At 38.9% G+C, this 26991-nt stretch overlaps 1 protein-coding gene, 1 non-coding gene and 1 pseudogene across 2 annotated transcripts in view; 1 reads left to right on the top strand and 2 right to left on the bottom strand.

Moving 5' to 3' along the window:
• Positions 1–26461, bottom strand: part of LOC136153886 (synaptonemal complex protein 3-like) — a 50738-nt gene extending 24277 nt beyond the window's left edge. Inside the window, exons 1-8 of the mRNA XM_065916018.1 lie at positions 26142–26461; positions 25492–25661; positions 24898–24967; positions 23269–23303; positions 18109–18226; positions 17131–17230; positions 15559–15657; positions 12228–12332 (exon numbers count right to left, since the gene is read on the bottom strand). Of these exons, the coding sequence (XP_065772090.1) occupies positions 12228–12332; positions 15559–15657; positions 17131–17230; positions 18109–18226; positions 23269–23303; positions 24898–24967; positions 25492–25661; positions 26142–26461 (1017 nt within the window). The remainder of the gene's footprint in view (positions 1–12227; positions 12333–15558; positions 15658–17130; positions 17231–18108; positions 18227–23268; positions 23304–24897; positions 24968–25491; positions 25662–26141) is intronic.
• Positions 1–26991, bottom strand: part of LOC136153269 (mRNA decay activator protein ZFP36L2 pseudogene) — a 164430-nt pseudogene that overhangs the window by 25823 nt on the left and 111616 nt on the right.
• LOC136154840 (U6 spliceosomal RNA) lies at positions 23466–23572 on the top strand. Its single transcript, XR_010660549.1, has one exon. It is a non-coding gene; the product is annotated as a U6 spliceosomal RNA (small nuclear RNA).

Genomic DNA, 26991 nt, shown 5'->3' on the forward strand with positions numbered 1-26991 from the left:
GGCAATAAAATAGATAGCCTGGAATAAATGGACAGATTCTTAGAAAAGTCCAATCTTCCAAGACTGAACCAGGAAGAAATAGAAATTATGAACAAACCAATTGCATGCACTGAAATTGAAGCGGTGATCAAAAATCTCCCCAAAAACAAAAGCCCAGGGTCAGATGGCTTCACAGGAGCATTCTATCAAACATTTAGAGAAGAGCTAATGCCTATCCTTCTAAAACTCTTTTAAAAAATTGCAGAGGAAAGAACACTTCCAAACTCATTCTACAAGGCCACCATCACCCTGATTTACCAATACCAAGCAAACACAACACAGAAAAAGAATACAACAGGTCAATATCACTGATGAACATAAATGCAAAAATCCTCAACAAATTTTAGCAAACAGAATTCAGAAACACGTCAAAAAGCTCATACACCATGATCAAATTGGGCTTATTCCAGGGATGCAAGGATTCTTCAATATATGCAAATCAACCAATGTGATACACCAAAGGAACAAATTGAAGGATAAAACCATATCATGATCTCAATAGATGCAGAAAAAGCCTTTGACAAAATTCAGCACTCATTTACGATTAAAACTCTTCAAAAAATGGGCACAGAAGGAACCTACCTCAAAATAATAATAAGGGCCATATAAGATAAGCCTACAGCAAACATTATTCTCAATGGTGAAAAAACGAAAGCATAGCCCCTAAGATCAGGAACAAGACAAGGGTGTCCACTTACACCACTACTAATCAACATAGTCCTGGAAGTCCTAGTTACAGCAATCAGATAAGAAAAAGAAACAAAAGGAATCCAGATCAGAAAAGAAGTAAAGCTCTCACTGTTTGCAGATGGCATGATACTCTACATAGAAAACCCTAAAGATAGAATCATAAAATTACTAGAGCTAACCAGTACATTTACCAAAGTTTCAGGATACAAAATCAATATGAGAAATCACTTGCATTTCTGTATACGAACAATGAAAAATCAGAAAGAGCAATTAAGTAATCAATCCCATTCACCACTGCAACAAAAAGAATTAAATATCTAAGAATAAACTTACTTAAGGAGACAAAAGAACTGCACACAGGAAATTATAAGATACTAATGAAAAAATCACAGATTATATAAACAAGTGGAGAGATATTCCATGTTCCTGGGTAGGAAGAATCAATGTTGTGGAAATGAGTATACTACCAAATGCAATCTACAGATTCAATGCAATCCCTAGCAAATTACCCATGGCATTTTTCATAGAACTAGAACAAAAAATTTCACAGCTCAAATGGAAACATAAAAGATCCCAAATAGCCAAAGCAGTCTTTAGAAAGAAGATTGGAGCTGAAAGAATCAACCTTCCTGACTTCAGATTATACTACAAAGCTACAGTCATCAAGACAGTATGGCACTGGCACAAAAACAGAAATATACACCAATGGAACAAGATAGGAAGCCCAGAAATAAGCCCATTCACCTGTGGGTACCTTATTTTTTGGAAAGGAGACAAGACTATACAATGGGGCAAAGACAGCCTCTTCAATAAATGGTGCTGGGAAAACTGGACAGCTACATGTAAAATAATGAAATTAGAACACTTCCTACCACCATACACAAAGATAAACTCAAAATGGATTAAAGACCTAAATGGAAGATCAGAAACTATAAAACTCTTAGAAGAAAACATAGGCAGAATACTTGATGACATAAATCAAAGCAAAATCCTCTATGACCAACCTCTTAGAGTAATGGAAATAAAAACAAAAGTAAACAAGTGGGGCCTGATTAAACTTAAAAGTTTTTTCACAGCAAGGGAAACACTAAACAAGATGAAATGACAACACTCAAAGTGGGAGAAAATACTAGCAAATGAGACAACTGCCAAAGGATTAATTTCCAAAATATATAAGCAGCTCATACAACTCAATATCAGAAAAACAAACAACCCAACCAAAAAGTGGGACAAGACCTAAACAAACATTTCTCCAAAGAAGACATGCAGATCGCTAACAAACACATGAAAAGCTGCACAACATCATTCATTATTACAGAAATGCAAATCAAAACTACAATGAGATGTCACTTCACACTGGTCAGAATGGCCATCATCAAAACGTCTACAAAGAATAAATGCTGGAGAGGGTGTGGAGAAAAGGGAATGTTCTTGCACTGTTCGTGGGAATGTAAGTTGATATAGCCACTATGGAAGACGGTATGGAGATTCCTTTAAAAACTAGGAATAAAACCACTATATGATCCAGCAATCCCAATCCTAGGCATATACCCCGAGGAAACCAAAATTGAAAAAGACACTTGTATCCCATTGTTCATTGCAGCACTTTTTACAGTAGTTAAACATGGAAGCAACCTAGATGTCCATCAACAGATGAATGGATAAAGAAGTCGTGGTACATATACACAAAGGAATATTACTCCACCATAAAAAGGAACACATATGAGTCAGTTCTAATGAGGTGGATGAACCTAGAATCTATTATACAGAGTGAAGTAAGTCAGAAAGAGAAAGATAAATATCATATTCTAATGCATATATACATAATCTAGAAAAATGGTACTGAAGAATTTATTTACATGGAAACAATGGAGAAACAGGCATAGAGAATAGACTTATGGACATGGGGAGGGTGGAGGAGAGGGTGAGATGTATAGAAAGAGCAACATGGAAACTTACATTCCAATATGTAAAATAGCCAATGGGAATTTGCTGTATGGCTCAGGAAACTCAAACAGGGGCTCTGTATCAACCTAGACAGGTGGGATGGGGAGAAAGATGGGAGGGAGGTTCAAAAGGGAGGGGAAATATGTATACCTATGAATGATTCATGTTGAGGTTTGACAGAAAACAAAAAATCTGTAAAGCAATTATCCTTCAATAAAAAATTAATTTTTAAAAAAGAAAAAAAAGTGGGTTCATAGGAGGCCAAGGTCATGAACTCAACATTTACATAACAAGAAAAGTGGTGGGAAAATTAACCCAAATTGTTTGGGTACCACATATTATATCCACATAGCTGGATGCTGGTCTCATCGTTAGGTGTCCATGGTGTTCAGAAGATTAATGAAGCAATGGGTCACTAACAACTAACGTTTATTCCACATGTAATTTGTGCCTACACATTTCACCCTCACTGTTTCATCTGACACTCCCAGTAATCATATGGCATAGAAAATACCATCAGTTTCTGCTCTACAAATAAGCAAGAATAAAGCTGTTTTAATGCACACAGATGATTCTGGATTTAGTGAGCCTCAACACTTAATTTGTCCCTTTATATGTTTTGGAGGAGCAGTGCTAAGAGAATCCTGACTCACATGGATAAAAGTGTAATGGGTTGCCTTGTAGAATTTTACATTTCAGATCCTTGAAGTCAGAATGCAAAAAACAGAGAGACAGAGACAGAGAGGGGAGGAGTGATGTGTGGGCAACACTCCAGGGCAGAGCTAAACTCCTGCTAATCACTGATTTTGACATTTGTATAGAACCAGAGATCAAATTGCCAACACCCGTTGGATCACAGCAAAAGGAAGAAAGTTCCAGCAAAACGTCTACTTCTGCTTTATTGACTATGCCAAAGCCTTTGACTGTGTGGATCACAATAAACTGTGGAAAATTCTTCAAGAGATGGGAATACCTGACCACCTTACCTGCCTCCTGAGAAATCTGTATGCAGGTCAAGAAGCAACAGTTAGAACCGAACATGGAACAATGGATTGGTTTCAAACTGGGAAAGGAGTATGTCAAGGCTGTATACTGCCACCCTGTTTATTTAACTTAGATGCAAAGTACATCATATGAAATGCCAGGCTGGATGAAGCAAAAGCTGGAATCAAGATTGCCAGGAGAAATATCAATCACCTCAGATACGCAGATGACACCACCCTTATGGCAGGAAACCAAGAGGGACTGAAGAGCCTCTTGATCAAAGTGAAAGGGGACAGTGAAAATGCTGGCTTAAAACTCAACATTCAAAAAATGAAGATCACGGCATATGGTCCCATCACTTCATGGCAAATAGATGGGGAAACAATGGAAGCAGTGACAGACTTTATTTTCTTGGGCTCCATAATCACTGCAGATGGTGACTGCAGCCATGAAAGTAAAAGACACTTGCTCCTTGGAAGAAAAGTTATGACCAACCTAGACAGCATATTAAAAAGCAGAGACATTACTTTGCTGACAAAGGTCCATCTAGTCAAAACTTTGGTTCTTCCACTAGTCATGTATGGATGTGAGAGTTGGACCATAAAGAAAACTGAGTGTCAGAGAATGGATGCTTTTGAACTGTGGTGTTGGAGAAGACCCTTGAGAGTCCCTTGGACTGCAAGGAGATCCAACCAGTCATCCTAAAGGAAGTCAGTCCTGAATATTCATTGTAAGGACTGATTTTGAAGCTGAAACTCCAATACTTGGGCCACCTGATGCAAAGAACTGACTCATTGGAAAAGACTCTGAATCTGTGAAAGACTGAAGGCAGGAAAAGAAGGGAGGACAGAGGATGAGATGGTTGGATGGCATCACCGACTTGATGGACAAGGATTTGAGCAAGGAACGGGAGTTGGTGATGGACAGGGAGGCTTGGCATGCTGCAGTCCATAGGGTCCAAAAAGTCGGACACAACTGAGTGACTGAACTAACCTGAAGCACACTTTAGAGATCTGGGCAACAATGTATTAACTAGCAACCACTGGGCTGATGGCCTTCACCATAGTAAAATATGTATAGAGTAAATCCCTTTCATTTCTGCTAGTCCTTCACTGACATAAAACACTGTGTATATAAGATTGACCCAAACCTACATGACCTCTGAGTAACACCATGAGGCTCTGTGGAAATCTAGAAGGTATAGATCTGGTCTGGTTACTCCTTTAGGCTATGTGATTCACCTTACTGCATGCACTACTGCATACCGCCTGCAGTTGGGAAGATCCCCTGGAGAAGGAAATGGCAACCCACTCCGGTATTCTTGCCTGGGAAATCCCACGGGAAGAGGAGCCTGGTGAGCTACAGTCCATGGGGTTGCAAGGGTCGGACACTGTGAGACTGTGCTATGTATTAATGTTGTATTCAGGGAGCCAGACTTCCCCCTTAGAGTAAGTTCTTTACTTATTGCTGTAACTGTTATTATCCATTACAATTTTCTGGTATCAAGGAATCCGGTATAAGAAAACTTATTAGGTTACTCAGTCATGAATTTAAGTGGTTTAGGTATCAGTATTCCAGTATATATCCATGAAATTCTCCAGGCAAGAATACTGGAGTAGGTGACCATGCCCTTCTCCAGGGGATCTTCCAGACCCAGGGATCAAACCCAAGTCTCCTGCATTGCAGGCAGATTCTTTACCATCCGAGCCAACAGGGGCTTCCCAGGTAGTGTTAGTGGTAAAAGAATCCACCTGCCAATGCAGGAGAGGTAAGAGACGTGGGTTTGATCCTTGGGTCAGGAGGATCCCCTGGAGGATGAAATGACTACCCACTCCAGTATTCTTGCTTGGTAAATCCCATGGACAGAGGAGCCTGGTTGGCTACAGTCCATGGGGTCACAAACAGCCGGACACAAACGAGAGACTGAGCACGCACTCATGCATCCCCATATCAGGTGTCAGATTAAATGGTCTCCTTATACTTTACCTGTCTGAATTTGAATCAGTTAGTGGGAAGTAATACTCAGCCCTAAAAATAAAAGCTAAAACAGTCAAAATTTGTTACTGAAATAAACACACAGTGATTTTCATCAAATTATATGAATGTGAACTCACAGATGTATAATATGCTTACTTCCTTATATGTACCTCACACCATCAAAAGTGCACTGTGTCTTTAAGTCACTGCGTTTACTGGACAGGTCTTTTATTTTTAGACTGATGTCTCTAGAATCTATACAGCAAATGTTTCTGAACTGTAGTTAGAATTGCTTCTTATAATCTGTACATCATTTTATTGTGTATTACACACAGTAGAAGATGTTGGAAGCTGGAGGTCAAGCTTCCAACAACCTATTCCCTTGAATGCACAACTGGGTACCTCAAAAGAAACTGCAGTTTTATCCCACCCGACAACTCCCCCCCAAACAAAATGGCGAAAGATGTCTAAATAATTTTACTTTCCCACAGGAATACAGACAAGCTTGTTACCATTGTAGAATGATCGCCGGCTTGCAGCAGATAACATCAAGTTATATGGCGGCAGTGCTAGCAGAGGTGGGGACTTGATGCATCAAGAACTGTCTGCCACAATGAACACTGGGGTATGTGTGTCTTTTTCAACTCTGGTTTCACTGCAGCACTATTTACAATAGCTAGGACATGGAAGCAACCTAGATATCTATCAACACATGAATGGATAAGGAAGTTGTGGTACATATTCACAATGGAATATTGCTCAGCTATAGAAAGGAATGCATTTTAGTCAGTTCTAATGAGGCAAATGAACCTAGACCCTATTATACAGAGTGAAGTAAGTCAGAAAGAGAAAGACACATACCGTATATTAACACATATATATGGAATTTAGAAAGATGGTACTGACGATCCTAAATGCAGGGCAGCAAAGGAAACACAGACGTAAGGGACAGACTTTTGGGCTCAGTGGGACAAGAAGAGGATGGGTTGATTTGAGAGAATAGCACTGAAACATATACGTTACCACATGCAAAATAAATAAGCACTGTGAGTTTGATATACAACTCAGGGCACCCAAAGCTGGTGCTCTGTGACAACATGGAGGGATAGGGTGGGGAGGGAGATGGGAGGGGGGTTTCAGGATGAAGGGGACACATGGATACCTAGGGCCAATGCATATTGATGTATGGCAAAAAGCATCACAATATTGTAAATAAATATCTTCCAATTAAAATAAATAAATGATTTTTTAAAAATACAACTGTATACCACTATTGAAGAAACAAACAAAAACAGACAGAACTGCCAAGTGCAGGGTTCTGAGACCACTTTGTGCAAGAAGCAAGCAGCCCTATAGATCTGTAGGTCCCTGAGAAGAAAACATAATTTGTATTCATGATGATGACTCTGGGTCACCAAGAAAAGGTTAAATTTGTTTTAATTACACTGTGCTTAACAAAGGGATGTGAGTTACACATACATTTTCCAAAATGACTATAAAATATAGAATTTTAGAGTTTAAAAGTGTAACCTGGCCACTGATTGAGGAAAAACAATCAGTGTTGGTAACAAACACCTCCATATAGGAAAATGCAGCGTTATCAAACTTCACATTTTGCTGGGATATGTTACGCTTATGTTTGCTCTTCAATTCACAGTGTTTCTGAACAACTGTCTTGCATTTTTCTCTGTCTCGCTGACCTTTCTCAAGCTGCTACTGTTGCACTAACACATAAGAAAGTGTGGGAAAAGAAGCCCTGCAGTGAATCTTTGGATAATTTGAAAAACCTCACCCTGTCTGTCAAATTAACTTTTAAAAAAAATCTCTATCTGTATTGTGCCAAGTTCACAGACCATTGGAAGACACGTGATTATCCTTCACTTTAGCATGACTACACTATTCTTGAAATAAATCAACAAATTAATGTCCATTCTTAATCTCCCCAAAGGTCTTCCATTCTTCCTGTAGTGGTGAGATGTAACTATTTAATCCTCTGACACATAAAAGAGCTGTTCAGCCATATAAGTACCGCGCGCTAACCAATTGCTCCACTGGAGCTTCAAAGAACAGCATGTATATTATCTATGGTGAAACAGATCACCAGCCCAGGTGGGATGCATGAGACAAGTCCTCGGGCCTGGTGCACTAGGAAGATCCAAAGGAATCGGGTGGAGAGGGAGGTGGGAGGGGGAATCGGGATGGGGAATACGTGTAACTCTATGGCTGATTCATATCAGTGTATGACAAAACCCACTGAAAAAAAAATTTAAAAAATTTTAAAAAAAAGAGCTGTTCAGGCAGTATTCTTAAAAGTGTCTGGAAACCAGAATATTTGATTTGCTAACCCCCCAAACATACTTTTAAGGCTAAAAGTAATCCAAATTTAATACATAGAGGTGATTATTCAAAATATCTGTTAGATAGTCACCTTAGAATTTCCTTTATGTACTTAGATGTGGACTGCCATATGGAATTGGTAATACACAGCTTAAATATCAGGTGGGAAAAAAATTCCAAAGCCAATTTTGTAAAGGAGTGAATTGGCCTAGTGTACCCTAGTGGCAGGTGCTACGGTGAGCTGAGGATGCAAACCCTGTCTGTGTAAGTCAGACTTGCTTCTACTGTAAAATGATGTGTGAGTCGAACAAAGGGGGCATCCCCTAGTCACCCCTAGTACCTCTGCAGGGGACCAAGTTCCACCCTCAGAGAAAAGAAAGGTAAAGGATGCCAATTAGACACAATATGGTGATCATTTTGCAACACATAAAAATATGAAATCATTACACTGCACACTTGAAATGAACATTGTGTGATACGTGAATTATACCTCAGTCTAAAAGGGGGAAGGGTGGTGGGAAGCAAGATGGAGTTACTCAAGTAAAGCCAAGGAGGTGATATGAATGTTTCTCCCTACTGGGTCAGGAGAAACCCCTCTCTGAAAGATGGAGAGAGGAGGCTCCTTTTTCTCCTGAAATTCAGTTGCTGAAGGAAACCACTTGACCTTGGTTTGTGGGTAAATTTCCTCAAGAGCTAGCCTTGAGCCTTCCTCTAAATTTTGTATGCATCGCAGCTTTGTATCTGCCTCCCCTCAACTATGGTGTTTATTTCAAGACTTTGGCCTTCTTAGAAATAACCTCAAAAGAAGATAATTATCTGACCGAATGAGATGATTACATATTAATGACTGATGGACCTTTCAGGTTAAAGATCTGTGGTCTCCTTGTGCAGCATACAGTTGACAGAATCTGGAGTCAGAAGTACTGGGTCTCATGTCTTTCAAGCCTTAGCATTTCAGCCTAGTCCTTTTCCCTCTGTGACTCAGTCTTTGTAACCGTGTGTTCCTTTAACTCCTATGTGTTCCCGCAACTCCTGTGTATTCCATGCAACTCCAGTGAGGTTCATATATTTTGAAATACAGAACACTGTTCTAAAATGTTCTATTTTCAGTGAAAAAAATTTAGGCTACAGTTTGAGATTTAAGGGATAGCAGGAAAATAGCCACTGCTTCAGGAAACACAGACCATGAAACCTTTTATATTTTGTTTTTGTTTGCAAAGGTCATTGCATCATCTGTATGATGCCACATTTAGTGTTTTGTGTCTGTAAATTTCAAGACACCTTCATTGTAATGTTTTCTAGACACCATATCATCAAGCACCTGATCAGGTTCACAAGCTTAGTGACTGAGTAGTTGCTGAAGGAGACGACAAGAAGCCTCCATTGTAATCATCAACATTTGGGCTCAGACATATGATCAGAATGAGAGTGCAGCAGTCTGGACATGTAATCAGAAATACAACTCCAAAACTCAATGTCAATCCTGAGGATAAGAAGGGAACCTCTGTGTTCAAAATTTTAGCAATCTCTGTGTCAGAAGAGAAATCCTTATTAGACATTTGGGGTTTTGTTGCTGCAGGGTTAGATAAAAATCCAGGACATGAAGGACAGCTGCCTTGTTTACTTTGATTGCAACAAAAGGTGACACTTACTTTAAACGCTATAAATCGAAACATTAAGTCGTGATACTACCTAAGCGCATGCCTTAGAGCACTGCAATTGTCCAGTCAAAGGATATGAGAAGAAAGGATTTCCTTGATGTTTGCAAAGCAAGTGTTTAGTTACTATGAAACAGAAGAAAATATGTACATTAGTCTACCAACTAGGATTTAGAAACTCAAACTGCGGTTTCTCTGAAATTTGTATTTAGTAAAAGAAATTGGTCTTGCCAGTTCGGAGGGGGAAAAAATGAGTCTTTACATTTGCTTTAGGGCCACTTGTCCTGATATTCTGAGTTAAAATCTCATTGTCACAGAACAGTGGACACGAAACTTTCTCTCTTGTGAAAAATAATATACCAGCTAAGGCACAAGTGACATGAAAGAAAAGTGCTGACAGGAAAAGAAAAATGGTCACCAAAGGTGGCTTCCCAGGTAGCTCAGTGGTAAAGAAGCCACCTGCTAATGCAGGAGACCTGGGTTCAATCCCTGGGTTGGGAAGATATCTTGGAGAAGGAAATGGTAACCCACTCCAATATTCTTGCCTGGGAAATCCCATGGACAGAAGGAGACTGGCAGGCTACAGTCCATGGGACATATGTCATTCAAGTCAGAAAAGGAGACTCTATAAGGGCTTGTTTTTAAAAATCTTGGAAAATCTTAAAGAGGAAGCTGGTATATAGGGCCAGAATTAAAGGGAAAAACACACAGAAAAACAGGAGAGAGTCACTCCTCCCCTCCAAATGGGAATATATTGTTTTGAATGGGTCAAGAAAGCAATTTGAGTAACTTGGAAAAAGATGTTTAACTGACTTCTTTCAATATATTCTGAAACAATGCCATGTTTATTAAAAATCATGTGTCCAAATGAAGAGAGTGTTGTGCTATTATGTGTAAAAAAATGCCCAAAAACAAAAGGAAAGGCACAGGAGTTAATTATCCAAGTTTTTAGCTGAATAAAAATCAACGTTCCACATAGTCAATGAATGTGAAACTTGAAAACAAAGCACTGTAGGCAATTTATATTTAAAGACAGACATGAAAAGTTTTAACTGTAAGTAATTAAGTGTATGTATATATTGATGAGGGCTTCCCAGGTGGCACTAGTGGTAAAGAAACTGCCTGCCAATGCAGGACACACAAGAGACACAGGTTCGATCCCTGAGTTGGGAAGATCCGCTGGAGGAGGGAATGGCAACCCACTCCAGTATTCTTGCTTGGAGAAACCCATGGACCGAGGAGCCTGGTGGGCTACAGTCCATAGGGTCACAAAGAGTCAAATGAGACTGAAGCAAATTGGCATACATGCATATATTAATGGAACACTTTTGATCAATGCTAAGGCCACATGTCATTTAATAATGAACCAGCTCAAATGGTAAAAATCTGCCTGCAATGCTGGAGACCTGGGTTCGATCCCTGGGTCGGGAAGATACCCTGGAGAAGGGCATGGCAACCCATGCCAGTATTCTTGCCTGGAGAATTTCATGGACAAGGGAGCCTGGGGGGCTACCATCCATGGGGTTGCAGAGTCGGACATGACTGAGTGACTGACACTCTCACACCAATTAAAGTAACATTTTGATGTCTCTGTGGAAATGATGTAGTCACAAGCCATGTCTCAGCACTGATATTTATGTGTTTCAATAGCTAGGTCTGTTCTCTGATATTTTAGCAGTTCAGTTAATTAAAAAAAGAAATGTAAGTTGCTCTTAGTAATTTTTATAAAGCAATGGGGTAGATTTTTCCTTTGAAATCATTTTTTTTCCTTTGGAATTGGATCTGTAAACTAATGAGTAAATACAAAGGGGCGCACAGATAGAATGGATCTTATACTCTTTAATTTTTTTCCTTAAGGGAGAACAATGTGCTGAGACATGGGTTTGTAAATATGTTATTTCCACAGAGACCTCAAAATGTTACTTAATTGGTGTGGATGTGTTAGTCACTCAGTCTTGTCTGACTCTTTGCAACCCCATGAACGGTAGCCCACCAGGCTCCTTTTCTTTCTATACTCCTTGGACTGATATAGAACACACTGATGACAAACCTAGAATTAAATCACCTTTATTGCTAAAAGTTTATTTGACACTGTTAGGTACAAAACATTAATGTTACTAACAAGAAGAGCTGAAAGCTTAACGATTATAATTTGAGAATTACTGATTATAGTCACAAACTGTTTAGGTTTTATATAGGCTTTAACACATAGGGGACTCTTGCACTGAAAAACGGTGCTAAGATAAACAAGATGTACCCCCTTCAACTACAATTTTTAAAATAATGTGGTTCATAAAAAATGAACAAATAGAATAAAAAATAAAAATAAAATAAAATAATGTGGTTCAGTGTGGCTGATGTTGCATTTGTATCATACAACTTGAGTTCAAGCTCTTTCTCCAAAGCCCTCAGAATAACAGGGACAGGAGAAACTTTTGAAGCATTTGCAGTTCATTCTGCAGCTGTTTCAGGAAAGGAAAGAAATATTAAACATCTGCATATTATTTAGGTAATGTTATATGCACTTCATTAAAAAAAAATACCCCAATGCTCACATCCCTTCATAGTACTTGGTATTAAATACACACTACTTACAGCTTCAACAATAATTTTGTCTTGCAGCATGGCCATTCCTTGTCGAATTTCACTTTGCTCATCATTCAGAAAATGTTCGTGATCCTTCTCTAACTCCTCCATATGCTAAAAAAGAAAGTCTAGTTCAGTGAGAAAGCACCACTTTTTTCTCACATTCTAAATGGATATGATTAAAGTTCAAAAGTAATAACACTTAATATTCAAAGGATGCTCATTATTTATTCCAAATAAAAATACTGTAACAAATACATGGATATTGAAATACTCACTTAATAGATCTTCTAAATGCTGACTTGAGTCAAATTGTATTATTACAGTGGTACAATCACCTTACCCTTTGCTCAAAACAATAACTTAAGGAAGAGCAAAGGTCAAGGGGGAGTAAAAACAAAAAGATCCATGGTCCCACGGAATGAAATACCAGAATTTAAAAACCCTCTAATGAGCATTCTAAACAATAAGTAACAATGCATGTATAGTGACTAATAATGAGTGCAACATAGCTCCATTGGAGGGAATAGAATGAGCTCTACTATGACCTCACTACATGATGAAAAACAAATTTATTTCTAAATCTTTACCATTCATTCAGCAAATATTGACCAAGTGCATCCTATCTAAAAATAAGAGTAATCCTCCTTCCATCCTATCTAAAAAAAAAAAAGAAGATAAAAAACTAAGGAGAGGTTTCCGGCTCAGCTGTGTTTTTCTTTACATATTTTTAAAATTAAAAAATAAAAGACAAAAACATTATAACAATTCAGGAAGCATATTCAGCCATGGTTATGTAGTTTGAATCAATCAAACAGGATTGATTCTGACTTTGTTGTCAGAATAAGATGTCAATTAGTAAAAGAAGGAGGGAATCAAACCTATTGTAGGCGAGGAGCATACACAAAGCAAGGAGATAATGGTGACTTAGTGCAGAGAAAGCAACCGATCTGGACAGGTGGGAGGAGACAAAGAATGTATGTGGGAAATCACAAAGAGAAGGGGGTGGGTCTTGTTATGGGGGACACGCTGAATATGTGAAACTACAAACTCGGAAGCTATTATGACAGGTTTGCAGGAGGGAAGGGATATTTTTTGGAGGATCATATTACAGAAGTGTGAAGGATGGATTGGAGAAGAGAGAAGTCAGGCAAGAGTTTAATAGAACAAGCAAGGGATGATGAGCCCCTGAATCAGGTAGGGCAGCAGCAGTGGAATTCAAAGGAAGAAATGAAATAGGTGCAAACTACTGTACTATACATAAAAGAGACAAACAACACAAGATTTACTGTGTAGCACAGGGAACCATATTCACTACCTTATAATAAGCTACAATGGAAAATTATATATATATATATGTATATATTTAGATACATAAATCTATATATATGATCTCTCTCTATATATATGTATATGTATCTAAATATATATGTATGTACATGATGTACATATATACTCAAGCCAGTCTTCAACAGTATGTGAAACGTGAAATTCCAGATGTTCAAGCTGGATTTAGAAAAGGCAGTGGAACCAGAGATCAAATTGCCAATATCTGCTGGATCATTGAAAAAGCGAGAGAGTTCCAAAAAAAACCATCTATTTCTGCTCTATTGACTATGCCAAAGGCTTTGATTATGTGGATCACAACAAACTGTAGAAAATACACATGTATGTATATATATGCATAACGAATCAAATTGCTGTATACCAAAAACTAAACACAACATTGTAAATCAATCAGACTTCAATTTTTTAAAAGAAAGAAATTGCAGTTGCAGAGCTAAAAATTGCAGAGTCCAGTAATTGCTGGGTGGGAAGGACAAGGGACGTGGAGTCATCATAGATAACACTAAAGTTAATACCATAAATGCTGACATTTAGCAATAACCTTTAGAAGCATCTTTTTTGGTACTTTATCAAATCTTCATACCAATTAGTAGTAAATGGTTCTCAGGGAACATTAGAGCTACACTTTGTCTACTTAGAAACATGTTTAAGATAACTTTTGCACATATATGATTCTAAAGCTCTTTAAAGATTATCTATTTATGTACTGGGAAGACCCAGAGGGATGGGATGGGGAGGGAGGTGGGAGGGGGTTTCAGGATGGGGAACACATGTAAATCCATGGCTGACTCATGTCAATGTACGGCAAAACCACTACAATATTGTAAAGTAATTAGCATCCAACTAATAAACTAATTGGGAAAAATAAATTTAAAAAGAAAAAAAATAAAGATTATCTATTTAAAAGCCTTTAACTGTTTTACTTAAGCCATCTCAATTAGTTTTAAAAGAGTGATACATTAATATCTTGTATTTGGACAAGATGATCATTCAAAAGAACACTTCTGCTTCCCCTGTCACTGAAAAAGAAGGGGAATGTGCAGGGTCCCATCACCTCCTGAATAAGTATGTACATATATATATGAAGAAGGGGACAACAGGCACTGAGGACAATTTGCTAATGTGCAAATATCACAGCAAATCACTCTCAATCCACAAACATGTAGTCCTCTTCTGGGTTTTTCATTCAGTTATACACTTTGACTTTCTCATGTGATTATAAATTTGCATATAAAGTCACTATTAGTTACTCATATTCTAAAAGCAAATATGCCATAAATGTTCATACAATGCATTTGAAAACAAAAAAAGTCTTCACTAATTACAACTGCCTGACTTTATATGCAGCAGCAAGAGTTAATAGGAGAAAGGTAAAAGACACCTAGAGATGATTTATTAAATTCCTAAATTTCCAATATATATTTGTCCTTGGCTGATTGCCTAAATATTCATTGCTGAACAAAATAGTTATGATAAAAAGGTTAATCAAGTATCAGTTTTCTTCACCATGTATATACATCTAGATTAAATTCCCAGTTTGCAGTTCCCCATTTTAAATGATTCCCACAAAACTACAGGCTTCCCTGATGGCTCAGATGGTAAAGAATCTGCCTGCAATGTGGGAGACCTGGGCTCCATCCCTGGGTCAGGAAGATCCCCTAGAGAAAGGAACGGCAACCAACTCCAGTATTCTTGCCTGGAGAATTCCATGGACAGAGGCTACAGTCCACAGGATTGCAAACAGTCAGACATGACTGAGTCACTAACACTTTCACTTTCACAAAAGTATAAAGGAATCCTAAAACTAAAAACACATTTACCAATTAGGCTGTATTCAGACCAATGAATTCAAAATGGAGAATGTTTAACAAGTTAAAGGCAGGCACAACCTAAATGTTTTTTCCCCCATAAGTCTGGATAGACACAGACTATCTTCTACTTTTATATACTTATTGTTTTTATGAGATGTACTGTGTTACCAAATACAATAGACCTTCAGGAATTGCTCATACGAGTTTTTAATTTTTTTCAGCCTCTGGCTCTGAAGAAGTCTAGCTTGTTGAAGAACATTTCGTTGCTCTCGAAACATACGCTACAAATATAAAAGAAAAAGAGGTAAAATGTGGGCAACGTTAAATATTTGGAAAGCATGTTTATACATTAAGCTTTAAAGGAACTCTAACTCAATGCTTGTTAACATTTCCTGTTTTGACAACTTTGATGACCAAGTTGAAGTAACTGTGTTCACCACTACAAGACAGAAACCATATAATAACCCTACCCTATCAGTCACTGAGTAGGAGATATTCTTTCTTAACAATCTTCAAAACATGTCATTCTTGATGTCAAAATCCACAAATGACCCTTCCAATAATGTGTTTACCACAGGTAGGCAAAATCGACAAAGTAATCCTTCCTAACAGTAATTGCTGAGAAACTATTCTTTCTTAACAATACTCAAAATATATATTAATTCTTGGCCCCTTCAATATGCACATAGATGATCCTTCCAATAGCTGGCCTTTCTGTTCTTTGACCTAAGCTTCAACAATAACCTTACCCCCTTCTTCACATTAGCCACTCACTTATATAGTCATACCCCATAGTCATGGGATTCGGTCATTCCCAAGAACTGCCCCGGCTACATGATATTAATTAGAGCAAAGACTTATACAGGAACTACGGGTCAGGTATGGTTCCAATGACTTTAACAGACTTCTTCTATATGATCTCACATTTTTATTCCTCGAAAAGTCTCTATGAGGTACGTACTCTCACTGTGTTCCCTTTCATAGATGAGGAAACTGAGACACACAGATAAATAATCTGTCCTTGGTTTCACAGCTAGCACTGGTCAACCAAGATTGGATCCCAAACATTTACCGTTCCAGGGTCCAGGCCCTTGATCACTGTACTATATATACTCTTTTTCCATTTCCCCCAGCATCCAACCACTACCCCCCTGTTTTGCACTTCATTCCCTCAACACTACATCAGGAATAGCATCCGCTGATAATAGGACTGTTCACTGTCCCCAACCCCCACTCTCTTGACTTCCTTTCTCCTCCTTCTCAGCTTAAATCCCTCCATCGATCATTACACCTATGCCACAGCACATGTACCTTGGCCCCTTCTCTGCCAGTCTTCATGACTAAACCCCAATCCTGGGAAATCCGCCTCTCCAGCTGCTCTGCATCAGCCATGTGGAGTGGCCTCACTTTAAATTCATGATCACTAGGACAGCAACTTAAGTTGCCCCCATAACTGCTGCTTGGCAATGGTATCTCCCTGGTCTTCTCAGGAAACAATTCCAGGGCTTCTCCTCTGCCCCCCAAAGGCAACAACTTATCCACCATCCTTACTCCTAAACGGTGACCTTACTACTTCACTAAATAAACAGAGCCACTCCCAAGAGAACACTCATTCTCCCTTCACTACATCTCCCACCCACCTTCACCCATCTGAGTTCAGGGACTCTACCTTCTCTCCTGTATCATTGCCTGAGCGATTGCTAATTGAGACTTTGATACAATAAGCTCATTTTAAAGCTAAGGCTGATACTAACAGCTAGTTTTTCTTCTTGTTCCTGGGCTTTCTTCATGTCTATATCCCACTCTCGAAACAAAGTCTGAAACTGCTGAGCATATTTGAGATAAAGATTCTGCCTGCAAAACATAAGAAAGAGCAATGTCAAACTCCACAAATATCAACTGTATTTAAAACAAAATTGATCTGACACAATTTATACTATAAAAGAAGAAAGCAGTAATAGCACAACAGCAGCTGAAATATTCTCACGGGAAACAGAGACGTTAAGTGAATAACTTACTCCTCAGTTCCAAAAGTACTGCTCCTGACTGAATAAATACAAACACTATTGCACATGCTCTCTACTTCTTGAAATCTAGTGACAATTTATTGTACTCTGAATTTCCCAGAAACACCATTTTATCTATTAATAAAAGCAGTTTACTTTTCATTTCTTCTTACTGAATATCCTGTATGTCTTAATATGATAAGTAGATTCAGTCAGCTTATACTATCTATTTATCAGAGAAGATTACCAAACACGAATATTTCACTTAACTATTTCCCCTCTTTGGCACAACAATGAATTTTGAAAAAAGAACAGTAAACACAACTCAGTTAAATGGTACAAATTTTTCACAATATAAGATTAACTTTTTCTGCATAACTGAATACAGTTAACTGTCACAAGAATAATGGTTTAAGACATCAGCCTTACTGTTGAGCTAGGATAGGTCTAGAATGAATATAATTTAATTACATAGAATGAAATCTCAATTGTTCTTTGAAAGGGGAAGGAAAAGGTCATCTTTATTGTCTTCTAGGAAATATATCTCAATTCTCTTGAGGAGTAGGATTATAAATTTAAAGACTTTACTTGCTTAGGAAAAAAAAACAAGCAAAACATGTTTTGCACTGGAAAATGTAACACTGTTTGCCTTAGGTTATATTCACCATGATACACTAAGAAATTATACAAAATGCCATTGTGGCACAAAAACTTAAACCACTTTACCTTTGTTCTTGGTGTGTTTTCCAAACACTATCAAGTTTTTCATTAGTGATTTTGATAGTAGCTCTTGTGTTCATCTCAAACTTTTTTCTCTTTGCAAGAAGAGCCTGTTTCATGTCAACTATATAAAAAATATTTACTCATTAAAGTCAAATGTGGAAAATTATTTTGTTCTGATACATTCAAATCAATATGAGCAAATGCTGCCTCAGCAATATGCAAAGACACTTAAAATTTGTAATACAGACACCATTTCAAACAGCAAGATTTGCTCACTTTTCTCTGGAAAACCTTTCCAGTAATAGTATCACAATTCTAATTTTTCTAACCACAGACCACCTTTAGATTTAGAGATACTGGAAAAGTGATAACAATCAAAGCAATTTCCAAGTTTTAAAACGTGTATAAAGAATCTCAACAGAAAACTTTCCATTCATTCCTCATCAGAAAACAGTGAAAAGTCAAGTCTGTGTAAATTTGTAAAGTCTCCTGTAGTTCAAGGGACACGTTTAGATGGATTACCATTAGGATGTGTTGCAAAAAAATGCAGAAAAGAACCCTTCGTGAAAATAACCTTCAAAAGAATAATCATTATATTGCAAGTTAAGAAACTGATTTTTCAAGCAATCTAGTGAGTGATGCTTTTAACTGTATTTCACTAAAGGAGACAAAGACCATGGGTATAAAAATCCAGTTTTCGAGTAAGCAGTTGAGGAACACTTAAGAAATATTTTTACCATAGCTTTGCACATAATGCTTTTATTCATAAGTGCTGCATTTCACAAAGTTTTAATACTTCAAGATAAGCTTTGAAATCACATGGTTTGATTTTATGGGTCTACAATCAATAGTTATCATTAGATAATCATGAAGGGTCTTCAATATAATAAATATAATTTATACATCCAGAATCTATACACAATAAACAGATCACCAGGCAGTTCACAAAATAAGCACCTCCTCCCATTGAAACAGAGCAAAGTATTCACAGCATACTTGCCTGTGATGGTGATCTCTATCAAATGGTCCCAAATGCTTTCCTAAATGTGCTGCCCTCTAACACAGATAGGGTAACTAGTATCTGACAGAACAGTATAAAACTTCCAAGTTTGGGGACCTGATTATACATCTCTCACTAGCTAGGAGAGTTGTCTTTAGTTTTCTCCAACACAGGCTATAAATGGTTAAATAATGAAAACAGATTTCATTTCTGCTACTACACCAAAGAAAACAACATCAGAAGGTCATGACAAGTAACTAAATAAAGACCATTTAAAATTGACCTGAAATTCAAAAAAAAAAAAAAAAAATGAAATTATACCAAGCTTCTTTTCTGATCACGATGCAGTAAGATTAGATGTCAACTACAGGAAAAACACTATTAAAAATTCTAACATATGGAGTAAAACAACACACTTCTGAATAATGAACAAATCACAGAAGAAATCAAAAAAGAAATCAAAATATGCATAGGAACAAATGAAAATGAAAACACAACAACCCAAAACCTATGGGACTCAGTAAAAGCACTGAAAACGGCAAGATTCATAGAAGTATAAGGTTACCTCCAGAAACAAGGAAAAAGTCAAATAAATAACCTAACTCTACACCTAAAGCAACTAGAAAAGGAAGAAATGAAGAACTCCAGGGTTACTAGATGGAAATAAATCATAAAAATTAGGGCAAAAAAAAAAATGCAAAAGAAACAAAAGAGACCATAGCAGAAATCAACAAAGCCAAAAGCTGGTTCTTTGAGAAGATAAATAAAATTGACAAACCATTAGCCAGACTCAACAAGAAACAAAGGGAGAGGAATTAAATCAACAAAATTAGAAATGAAAATGGAGAAATCACAGCAGACAGCACAGAAATACAAAGGATCATAAAAGACACTATCAGCAACTTGTATGCCAATAAAATGGACAACTTGGAAGAAATGGAGAAATTCTTAGAAAAGTATAACTTTCCAAAACTAAATCAGGAAGAAATAGAAACTCTTAACAGACCCATCACAAGCACTGAAATTGAAACCGTAATCAGAAATCTTCCAGCAAACAAAAACCCAGGACCAGACAGCTTCACAGCTGAATTCTACAAAAAATTGACAGAAGAGCTAACACCGATCCTACTCAAACTCTTGCAGAAAATTGCAGAGGATGGTAAACTGCCAAACTCGGGCCCTATAGGGGCCCCCATCTATAGGCCCCCATCACCCTAATACCAAAACCAAACGAAGATGACAGAAAACAAAAGAAAACTACAGGCCAATATCACTGATGAACATAGATTCAAAAATCCTTAACAAAATCCTAGCAAGAAGAATCCAACAATATATTAAAAACATCACATATAATGACCAAGTGGGCTTTATTCCACGGATGCAAGAATTCTTCAATATCTGCAAATGAATCAAGGTAATACACCACATCAACAAATTGAAAGGTAAAAACCATATGATTATCTCAATAGATGTAGAGAAAGCCTTTGACAAAAGTCAACATCCATTTATGACAAAATCCCTCCAGAAAGCAGGAATAGAAAGAATATACTTCAACATAATAAAAGCTATATATGACAAATACACAGCAAACATTATCCTCAATGGTGAAAAATTGAAAGTATTTCCCCTAAAGTCAGGAACAAGACAAGGGTTCCCACTCTCACCACTACTATTCAGCATAGTTTTGGAAGTTTTAGCCACTTCAATCAGAGAAGAAAAAGAAAGAAAAAGAATCCACACTGGAAAAGAAGAAAATTCTCACTTTTTGCAGATGACATGATCCTCTACATAGAAAATCCTGAAGACTCCACCAGAAAATTACTAGAACTAATCAATGAATATAGTAAAGCTGCAGGATATAAAATTAACACACAGAAATCCCTTCCATTCCTATACATTAACAATGAGAAAACAGAAGGAGAAACTAAGGAAACAATTCCATTTACCATTGCAATAAAAAGAATAAAATATTTAGGAATAATTCTACCTAAAGAAACAAAAGACCTATATATAGAAAACTATAAAACACTAAGGAAAGAAATCAAAGATGACAGAAAAAGATGGAGAAATAGAACATGTTCATGGATCAGAAGAATCAATATAGTGAAAATGAGTATACTACCCAAAGCAAACTATAGATTCAATGCAATCCCTATCAAGCTACCAATGGTATTTTTCAGAGAACTAGAACAAATAATTTCACAATTTGTATGGAAATCCAAAAAACCTCAAATAACAAAAGCAATCTTGAGAAAGAAGAATGGAACTGGAACAATCAACCTGCCTGACTTCAGACTATACTACAAAGCTCCAGCCATTAAGACAGTATGGTAGTGGCACAAAGACAGAAATATAGATCAATGGAACAAAATAGAAAGCCCAGAGATAATCCACACACCCATGGACACCTTATCTTTGACAAAGGAGACAAGAATATACAATAGAGAAAAGACAATCTCTTTAACAAGTGGTGCTGGAAAAACTTGTCAACCACTTGTAAAAGAATGAAACTAGAATACATTCTAACACCATACACAAAAATAAACTCAAAGTGGATTAAAGATCTAAATATAAGACCAGAAACTATAAAACTCCTAGAGGAGAACATAGGCAAAACACCTTATGACATAAATCAGAGCAGGATCCTCTATGACCCACCTCCCAGAATATTGGAAATAAAAGCAAATATAAACAAATGGTACCTAATTAAACTTAATACCTTTTCCACAACGAAAAAGACTATAAGCAAGGTGAAAAGACAGCCTTCAAAATGGGAGAAAATAATAAAAAACGAAGCAAATTACAAAGAATTAATCTCAAAAAAATACAAGCAACTCCTGAAGCTCAATTCCAGAAAAATAAATGACCCAATCAAAAAATGGGCCAAAGAACTAAACAGACATTTCTCCAAAGAAGACATACAGATGGCTAACAAACATATGAAAAGATGCTCAACATCACTCATTAGCAGAGAAATGCAAATCAAAACCACAATGAGGTACCATCACACGCCAGTCAGGATGGCTGCTATCCAAAAGTCTACAAGCAATAAATGCTGGAGAGGGTGTGGAGAAAAAGGAACCCTCTAACACTGTTGGTGGGAATGCAAAGTAGTACAGCCGCTATGGAGAACAGTGTTCAGATTCCTTAAAAAACTGGAAATAGAACTGCCATATGACCCAGCAATCCCACTTCTGGGCATACACACTGAGGAAACCAGATCTGAAAGAGACACGTGCACCCCAATGTTCATCACAGCACTGTTTATAATTGCCAGGACATGGAAGCAACCTAGATGCCCATCAGCAGATGAATGGATAAGGAAGCTGTGGTACATATACACAATGGAATATTACTCAGCCATTAAAAAGAATTCATTTGAATCAGTTCTAATGAGATGGACGAAACTGGAGCCCATTATACAGAGTGAAGTAAGCCAAAAAGATAAAGACTAATATAGTATAATAACACATATTTATGAAATTTTAAAAGATGGTAATGATGATCCTATATTCAAGACAGCAAAAGAGGCACAGATGTATAGAACAGACTTTTGGACTCTGTGGGAGAAGGCGAGGGTGGGATGATCAGAGAGAATAACATTGAAACATGTATATTATCAAGTGTGGAACAGATCACCAGCCCACGTTGGATGCATGAGACAGGGTGCTCAGGGCTGGTGCACTGAGATGACCCTGAGGGATGGGATGTGGAGGGAGGTGGAGGGGATTCAGGATGGGTAACAGATGTACACCCATGGTTGATACCTGTCAAATGTATTGCAAAATCCTCTACAATACTGTAAAGTAATTAGCCTCCAATTAAAATATATAAATTTTTTAAAAAATAATAAAATTGACCTGAAAAACTGAAATGTCCCTTTAGGTGTGCACACCAAAGGAGGTACAAACTATCTCATCCATTTCCTTACATGTTCCATTCAGGGTACACATGCACAAAATAAAAGCATCATTCTTGGTTCATCAATGATGTTAGTACCATTTTCACTTTTCACAAAATGTACAAAACCTATAAAACAAATCACACTGAATACTTGCATAAAATCCTGTATCTAAGAAGTCTTATAATCCACCAATTTAACATCTAAATTTATAAAAGGTTTAAAACAATTTTCATTAATTATAAATATCACTCAAACATACCTCTAAATTCTTCCAGCATCTTCTGTATTTCATTCCTGTGAAGAAGTTACATCAAAATTTATTCAGTAAAGATAACCTAAAAGACCATACTTGTTATGAAAGAAATCTCCCACTCAAGGATTTCACAGACAATACTTGTTACATGAGCTAAGCTGACTTTACCTAGCAGGTAAAAATTGCTATAAAACGTTACCGCAGTGCTCACTTCAGCAGCACATATACTAAAATTGGAACGATACAGAGAAGATTAGCATGGTCCCTGCGCAAGGATGACATGCAAATTCATGAAGCGTTCCATATTTTTAGAAACTATAAAACTCCTAGAGGAGAACATAGGCAAAACACTCTCTGACATAAATCACAGCAGGATCCTCTATGACCCATCTCCCAGAATATTGGAAATAAAAGCAAAAATACACAAATGGGACCTAATGAAACTTAAAAGCTTTTGCACAACAAAGGAAACTATAAGCAAGGTGAAAAGACAGCCCTCTGAATGGGAGAAAGTAATAGCAAATGAAACAACAGACAAAGGATTAATCTCAAAAATATACAAGCAACTCCTGAAGCTCAATTCCAGAAAAATAAATGACCCAATCAAAAAATGGGCCAAAGAACTAAACAGACATTTCTCCAAAGAAGACATACAGATGGCTAACAAACACATGAAAAGATGCTCAACATCACTCATTAGCAGAGAAATGCAAATCAAAACCACAATGAGGTACCATTACACGCCAGTCAGGATGGCTGCTATCCAAAAGTCTACAAGCAATAAATGCTGGAGAGGGTGTGGAGAAAAGGGAACCCTCTTACACTGTTGGTGGGAATGCAAAGTAGTACAGCCGCTATGGAGAACAGTGTTCAGCTTCCTTAAAAAGCTGGAAATAGATCTGCCATATGACCCAGCAATCCCACTTCTGGGCATACACTCTGAGGAAACCAGATCTGAAAGAGACACGTGCACCCCAATGTTCATCACAGCACTGTTTATAATTGCCAGGACATGGAAGCAACCTAGATGCCCATCAGCAGATGAATGGATAAGGAAGCTGTGGTACATATACACAATGGAATATTACTCAGCCATTAAAAAGAATTCATTTGAATCAGTTCTAATGAGATGGATGAAACTGGAGCCCATTATACAGAGTGAAGTAAGCCAGAAAGATAAAGAACATTACAGCATACTAACACATATATAAGGAATTTAGAAAGATAGTAATGTTAACCCTATAGGCAAAACAGAAAAAGAGACACAGATGTACCAAACAGACTTTTGGACTCTGTGGGAGAAGGCGAGGGTGGGATGTTTCGAGAGAACAGCATGTATATTATCTATGGTGAAACAGACCACCAGCCCAGGTGGGATGCATAAGACAAGTGCTCGGGCCTGGTGCACTAGGAAGACCCAGAGGAATCAGGTGGAGAGGGAGGTGGGAGGGGTGATCGGGATGGGGAATACATGTAACTCCATGGCTGATTCATGTCAATGTATGACAAAACCCACTACAATATTGTAAAGTAATTACCCTCCAACTAATAAAAATAAAAGAAAAAAAAGTTTACCTATCCTGCTGCAAATAAAATAAATAAAATGCATCAAGTTAAAAAAAAAAAAAACATTACCGCAAATCTTCCTGAAATGTTTCTGCAGAAGGCTGTTTCCCTCCCAGGGTTTCAATCACCGAGCTGTTTTCTGCACAGAAATAAAAATGGAAAACATTTATAACTGATGTATGGCATTTTGGTCAAGTTTCCCGAAGAAACAGCCTCACTGTGTAAGGTTCCAGGATTTGAACCACCAAAAGCTTCTTATAGCAGACATCTCGAGGAATCATGTATGCGCAGGTCAGATGAAGTTAGGTCAGGGACCAGGACCACTTTTTAGAGACAGAATTACAAGCCTTTCAGGGTTTACCATTAGGGAAAAAATAAAGAAAAAAAAAACATGTAGCACCCCAGGAAATGATTTGGAAAGAAGAGCGTGCAAGCTGTTATGAAGGAGAGCTGCTAGGAAGCTTACAGGGCAGTCCATTTGGGATATGAGGCTGAACTGGGTAGCCTTCAGTACATGACACAGCTTGGCACACACATGGCTTTCCCTGCTTACTATGTGGAGGACTGGGAAGCAGTGACCCAAGGGACAAGGTTACTGCCCGACCCCATACCCCCGCCCTCGCCCATGCGCTGTGATCTACAAAGATTTTGGACAGACCATACCTTGGCAAAAACTCTCTGGCTCACTCAACTCCCTTCTCTCCTGACTCCCAGAGTCACAGGCTGCCATAGCCTGAGCCTCCATCAGGGCATCCTCAGCCCTCCTGAGACGCTTCCTCCCACGCGTCTCCATCCACTCGTGTCTTCCAAGGTACAGACAATACACCTGCACCCTGCAAGCACAAACGTAAAGACACAGATGGCCCCAGGATCAGCGAGCGATGCCAGAACAGGGTGTATACATTCTCCTGTCTCCTGTTGGACCAGGAGCTGTTGAACCACGTAGTGATCGTGACCCCTTCCCCCCAGCGATGCAATGGAGGACAGGCCGCTGCACTGCCCCTCCCAGCCCCATGCTGCCCACGGACATCTCAGTGTCACAACCCTCTGGGGACAGAGTGTCAGTACCCCACGTGGGGACAGAGGCTGCCCCCTGTGCCTCGTGTCCCCAGGGATCCTGTGCCCGGAGGGGAGGCCCAACAACATGTAGGACGAAGCTGAGTATACCTCCATAGGGGTGGGGAATAAACCGTTCAGCACCTGTCCAGGCACAGTCGGGTTGGGGGCCTTCCCGACACGCCATCTGGACCCCATGATGACCTCAGGGCACTGGCCCATCCTTCCTGCCCAGTGACCGGGCAGGAAGCACAGACCTGGGTGGATGATGCCTGCCCACCCTCTGAGACTCTCCTGGGTTGTGGACCGACAGCTCTCCCCAAACCCCGCCTGCTGGCCCAGCCCTCGGGGTCCTCCTTCTGCCCGGCTGGAGGCCGAGGGGAAGCCTTGGGGACATCGCTTCAGAGGCCAGCCTGGCTGCCACAGCCCCACACTCTGGTTCCTTCAAGTCTGAGAAGATGGCGCCGCCCCTCCCCCAGCCCTGCTCACGGTCACGTGGTGCCGCCAGCCTCCCTGAGGGTCCCTCTGTCCCCCTCTTGGATCCCTCTGGCTGTCCCTTCCTCCCTCCATCCTTCATCCACACAGGGCGAGCTCCTCACCACAATCTCCCAACTGCGAACCTCACACCGCACACACGACGCTCCTCTCACGACCTCGGGACAACCCGGAAGCAACCAGCCTCTCCTGAGAGGGAGCAGCGCCGATTGACTGGCACAGTGCGCATGCGAGAGGCGGGGCCTGGGCCTCACCCCGCCCCTTACAGAACAGCCCTCCGGGGGGGAGGGGGTGCTCAGGCTGGGGACCCACGCTGCGGCTCTCCATGTTCTGTCTGCAGACGACACTGCCCTTGCGGGCCGTTTTCCTGGGAAATCACAGAAGGCCAGGGGAGTGAGGAACAGGTGCTCCAGCCTCTGTCCGCCTGATGAAGGAGCATTTACCAACTCCTAGTCACTCTCCTCCTGGTTTCCGTTCCACTCACTCCCTTCCGCTTGCAGACCAAGAGCCATCCTCCAGGGTGTCTTATACAAACCACACCCCCCTATTTTCAGATTTGGATTTTCCTTTATTTTTTTTAAGTCAGTGTTACCTAATCCTTAAATAGCCTTG

This window comes from Muntiacus reevesi, chromosome X, assembly GCF_963930625.1.
Source record: "Muntiacus reevesi chromosome X, mMunRee1.1, whole genome shotgun sequence".
Classification (NCBI taxonomy): Eukaryota; Metazoa; Chordata; class Mammalia; order Artiodactyla; family Cervidae; genus Muntiacus; species Muntiacus reevesi.